At 36.0% G+C, this 6,000-nt stretch overlaps 1 protein-coding gene across 2 annotated transcripts in view; it reads left to right on the forward strand.

Moving 5' to 3' along the window:
• LOC110326992 (leucine-rich repeat and IQ domain-containing protein 1) overlaps nt 1-6,000 on the forward strand; it is a 23,831-nt gene that overhangs the window by 5,530 nt on the left and 12,301 nt on the right. For both annotated transcript variants that reach the window (XM_029542466.1, XM_021205671.2), the window contains exons 3-4: nt 3,553-3,679; nt 5,723-5,814. In XM_029542466.1, the coding sequence (XP_029398326.1) occupies nt 3,553-3,679; nt 5,723-5,814 (219 nt within the window). The remainder of the gene's footprint in view (nt 1-3,552; nt 3,680-5,722; nt 5,815-6,000) is intronic.

The following is a 6,000-nucleotide window of genomic DNA, read 5'->3' on the forward strand; positions in this document are numbered from 1 at the left end:
CCAGTCCGCTCTTTCCCCGGCAGTGCAGCGGTGCCTCAATCAAACTTTTAAGCCTTTTAATGAAAGTGGATTTTTTTTTAAGAAGGAATATTCTTCTCTATGTTTTTCATATGAATTTGTATGTAATGTTCCTTGGTAGATAGTTAGATGCAAAAAATGTCTTGAATAAAAACTAGAATACCTTTATGCAGTATGCCTTATTTTCAAAGAAAACAAACAATGTGAAATTCTCATATTATTCTAACCCCCCTTCCACTCCTGCACTTGGCCTTGAACTCATGACCTTGCTTATATTAGGCAAGTGTTCCACCATTGTGCTACACCTTTAGACTTTCTGCTTTTCTCATTATTTTAGATCACCGTTCACTTATGTATTACCATAAAATCAATTTAAAAATATCCTGTCTTTTATATAGTCAATTTAAGAGGGATAAAATGCTAGAATATGAGGTACAAAATTAGATTTTATTTTATTATAGCTTCATACACAAAGGCAGAATAAAGCTTTCAGGCTGCACTCTGGGTTAATATACCATAAAATTAGTTGTCAAATTCAAATAACCTATTACAAGTAAAAATAAATTATAATAATAGGTCAAGATGAAAGATTCAGTGGTTGAAGATTGTCTTTTACAGGATGTACAATAACTACTGTCCATTTATGTTAAAAACACTTCTTAACCAGGAAGTAGTAATCACAGTAAAGTACAGAGAGCAGAAGAACAGGACAGAGAGCAAAAGAACAGGACAGAGTGGATTCTTTTGTCAAGTTCAATTTTTATGTCATAGGTTTTTGGTTTGGTAAGGAAAAGGTATGTACTGGGGGCTGCTAATTGTTAAAGATAATAATATATTTCATTAGTTATAATAGAGTCAAAGGCTATTTTCTTAACTAGTGGAAACCCAATATAACAGAAAGCTTTGCTTAGTCCTCTGTTATTAAGCCTGTCATCTTTTCTTTATCAGGAGTATCTGTATGTATCAATCATTCTGTGCCTTATGTTCCTTGCTGAAGATTTTTTATTCATGTATTAATAGTTCTAGGATGGTTATTAAACTATGTTTAAATGTTTGAAATATTTTTATGAACAATACATTTTGCATTATATTGTCTAACAGTAATTTTTATTTGCATAGGAATTAATTTATACATTCACCATATTTATATAATTCTACTTTGGTATTTAGAAAATTTAAAAATTTATATAGGCTCTGTTGATAGAAGTTTTGTAGGAATAATTTTTATTTGCTTCATGTAAATTGTCATCTGTCTGCTAACATAGATATAGTTCTAAAAGCCTCTAACCTCAGTACAAGCCTAGAATGTTTTCAGCCTCTGAGACTCACTGCAAATAAGCTTACACTTTCTGAGCTCTGACTGGCTAATTCATCTCAGCTGTTTTGGCACAAACTCTTTTCCAGCCTGACTGATTCAATCTGGGTTCTCTCTCCAGCCTCTGATTGAATTGCTCTGTTTGGCCTCAAACTAATTTTGCAATATGTTCTAATCTGGCTCCTTCTCATTCTTTGGCTCTTTCTGTCCTCACCTGTGTCTAGGCAGTTCACTCTTGAACCTGTCTCTATAAAATTCTTCCCGTAAAACTGCATCCTCCCTCCCCTCCCCCCCTGTCTGCACTGCTCTCTTTTATTTTTTTTCCAGAACACATATATACATGTTTATTTCCCTTCACATTCAAAATTTCTAACTAATAACAAACAAGGTTTGTTTTATTTATTTATTTATTTATTTATTTGGTTTTTGGTTTTTGTTTGTTTCCTTTGTTTTTTGACTTTTTGAATTTTTTTCTTTATTTACATTTCAAATGTTATCCCCTTTTCTGGTTTTGACTCTAGAAACCCCTCCATCCCCTCCCCCTCCCCCTGCTCAGCAACCCACCCAGGTCCCCTTCCTGACACAGGCATTCCCCTACACTGGGGCAGAGAACTTTTACAGGACCAAGACGCCCAGTCAAGGGCCTCTTCTCCCATTGATGTCTGACTAGGCCATCCTCTCCTACATATGCAGCTGGAGCCAGGAGTCCCACCATGTGTACTCTTTGGTTGATGGTTTAGTCCCTGAGAGCTCCGGGGGTATTGGTTAGTTCATATAGCTGATACTCTTATGGGGCTGCAAACCCCCTCAACTCCTTGGGTCCTTTCTCTAGCTCCTTCAATGAGGACCCTGTGCTCAGTCTCATGGTTGGCTGTGAGCCTCCACTTCTGTATTTGTCAGGCACTGGCAGAACCTCTCAGGAGACGGCTATATCAGGCTCCTGTCAGCAAGCACTTGTTGGCATCCACAATAGTGTCTGGGTTTGGTAATTGTATATGGGGTGGATTCCCAGGTGGGGCAGTCTCTGGATGTCATTCCTTCAGACTCTGCTCCACACTTTGCCTCCATAACTCCTTCCATGGGTATTTTGTTCTCATTTCTAAGAAGAATCAAAGTATCCACACTTTGGTCTTCCTTCTTCTTGAGTTACATGTGGTTTGTGAATTGTATCTTGGGTATTCTGAACTTCTGGGCTAATATCCATTTATCAGTGAGTGCATATCATGTGTGTTCTTTTGTGATTGGGTTACCTCACTCAAGATGTTATCCTCTAGATCCATCCATTTGCCTAAGAATTTCATGAATTCATTGTTTTTAATAGCTGAGTAGTACTCCATTATGTAAATGTACCACATTTTCTGTATTCATTCCTGTGTTGAGGGACATCTGGGTTCTTTCCAACTTCTGGCTATTATAAATGAGGTTGCTATGAACATAGTGGAGCATGTGTCCATCTTCTAAGTATATGCTCAGGAGAGGTATTGCTGGGTCCTCCAGTACTACTATGTCCAATTTAATGAGGAACCGCCCAGTAGGATTTGCTGAAGGAGGCAGAGGCAGGAGTTTGAGGCCAGCCTGGGCTTCACTGCTCTCTTAAGTAGCCTCTCTTTTCTGTCTGTTCTCTTGAAAGCTGGGCAAATGTTATCTCTACTCATTCCATCAAATCTTTCTGATTCGTTACTTTGTCGCTCAATTAGAAATTACTTCCAAACACAACTGCTTCCTTCTACTGACCAACTTTACCTTCATTTTTTGGGATTAAAGGTGTATACTAAAGGCATGTCTGTTGGATTAAAATTTCTCTGCAATGTTCTATAATGTCAGGCAAATTCAACTGTATTCGTTAATTACATATTAAATAATTGCATAATGTATTAGTTAATATATTTTATAAAAAGTTTAGTCTTTATTTGACAATAAATATTTGTAATATAGCAACAAAATATCAAGAACTTAAGGATGGCATCAGAAACATAATAAAGATGCAAATTATAACTACTTAACTTTTTCACTTGTTTTCTTAGAATTTTCTAAGAACACATAACAGCATGAAAACAGGAGGAAAACAAGCAACTGTGTTTCTTTGAAATAGACCTTTTATATGGGTACTTTTACCTATTTATACAGCTTGCTGAAATTTTTGGTAAGAAATAAAGACTGCAATACTTGACATGTGACCATTGGTAATCATCTCATATTTTTGTTACTCAAAATTTTAGGATTTGCTTGAATTGCCAGAGTCAGTTCTTCATTATATCAACGTCATAAAGAACAAGAGTAAAACTGCTGAAGAACTCATTCTTCAGGATGTAGAAGATACTGATATCTTCAGTGATTATAAGAAAGGTATAAATGGAAGCGAGTCATTGTTTTGAGTAACAATCTTTGAGGGCCAGCTGCCACAGTCATAATTATTACAAAGACTTCAGAATCAGACTGTAAGATGAAAACTGAAGGTTATCTCTTCCTTTTCCAGAACAGCGCTGTTACAGAAACTATTGTCTACTATAATTAGAAAATGCAGTGTCAGTGTCAGTATACGGACACTCACACACAGGCAGGCACTCACACACACACACACACACACATACACGCACACACACATACACATACCACACATATACACATATATACACACACTCTTACACATATGCATACACTATACAAATACACACCATACATATACACACACATATACACATATACACTCACACATATACACATACCACATACAGACATGAACACAAAGACACACTCCATGTACATACACAGACAACACACACATACACACACCCCACATGTACACAGACACACACATACATATACACAAACACATACAAGTCCTATATTAGTTTTTTGTAGAGTATTATTTATGATTCACACTTCCTCTATCATAACCTGGGTCAATAAATGGAAAAATCACTTGCTTCCCCTTATACATAACAGTTTTATGAAAATAAAATTTGATTTAACTCACTCACAGAAAGTTAGTTGGAAAAGAATGTGGATAATTACATTATTTTCTTTCAGCTTTTTATACTATCATGCATTCCAGAAAGATTTTAAATACATATTGAAGAAGAAAATACCATATTTGGTAAAGTAACTGGGAAGAGTTAACAGGTCCTCTGTTAAGGTGGTTTACTATGAGAAAGCACCGACCAAAATTTAACACACTAAATAAAAGGAATATAATTACATTTGAACTGATCATAAAAAGGAAATCAAATTCAATTAAATCTCATAGAATAGAATTAGTATCATTCATTGTGGTAATTTCAATCTTTTAAATTAGTGTTTATAGTAAAATATGTTCATTACATGGTTTAACATTCTAATGTCAGTTTCTGACTGATGGAATTGAGACGGCATATATTTCTCTCTCTTATCAAGGTGTCAGTGTATGCTGTATGTGTATGCAATTTCCTTGAAACAAAACACGCCATTTTGGAGGGAATCTCCTCACAACTCGGGGCATTCTAAAGAAAAGCGAAACCTTCCATCCTACAGGAAGCTCAGTGAGGAGATTAATACAAATGGAGGCTCCTTAGGACTCAGGAACTAACCATGCCCAAAGCTTTAGGCATTCTAAAACTGACCAGACACTCTAGGCCCCTCACTCCCAGGCTTAGATAAACAGTAAAAACTTGTGAGAGACATTCTCAGACAAACACCTGCTGGCAAGGAAGAGAGTTAGGTCAGCTTAACTACCTAGAAAAGACTCGGTCCATCTTAGCTGCCAAGAGGCAGAGACCAGCTGAGCTGCTTTCAAGAAGTTGAGACCAACTGAATGGCTTTCAAGGGATGCTCTCCAAACTTCAGAGTCCTTTGCAAATCCTGTAGTAAGACTTAGGGATCCAGCTTTCTTAAGCTATTACTGATGCTGGTGTGAACTGTGCGAATGGTGCTGTCTTTGAATCAATCCTGTTTCTGTAAGAAACACCTTACCCATATGCATGTAAAAATATACACATTTTTTTGCCTTGTTGGTTCACCAAGTTCGACTTTGGTAGTTTTTATTTTGTTTTTGTTTTTGTTTTGTGTTCAGATTTCTTTCTGGAGTGAGTGGAGGTTTGTTCATGTCTCTTCAGAAATTGAGTTACACAGTATTATATTATCCAACAGCTCTGATCCTATATACATAAAAAAACAAAACTGTCTAGACTATGAAAAGTGATAGCAAGACAGCGAGTATTTTTAGAAGTTTGCTTTTATTTTCCAAATACTGATAATTTTTTTTTACAACTTTAAAGAAGTACTTTCTATTTCTTGGAGTTAATGTTACTGATCAAGTATGTTGATAGAAATTAAGATGAAAGAGTAATAAAAAGGTTTGAGATTTTGACATGTGCTCTAATTGAAATTATAGTCCCACTATGTTTTCTCTAGGTTGTAACTATGGCACAGTGTCTGACAGTTACATGCATTTGAGGACTGGGTCATTACCCGAATCTAAAGCAAATTCTGAGCAATTAATGAAGGTATGCATTTAGCATCTGAATGGAAGGACTCACTATTGCATAGGATGTTAGTTTATTACCTGCAGTTTGATTATTTTAACCAAATCATTTTTTTTTTGTGTCATAGTGTGCTCTGGCATATTATCTAAAACTACACAAATTTCTGTTCTTAAAAATAGTGATTTGAGCCAGGTGGTGGTGGCACAC

The sequence above is a fragment of the Mus pahari genome, chromosome 9 (assembly GCF_900095145.1).
Source record: "Mus pahari chromosome 9, PAHARI_EIJ_v1.1, whole genome shotgun sequence".
NCBI classification, from domain to species: Eukaryota; Metazoa; Chordata; class Mammalia; order Rodentia; family Muridae; genus Mus; species Mus pahari.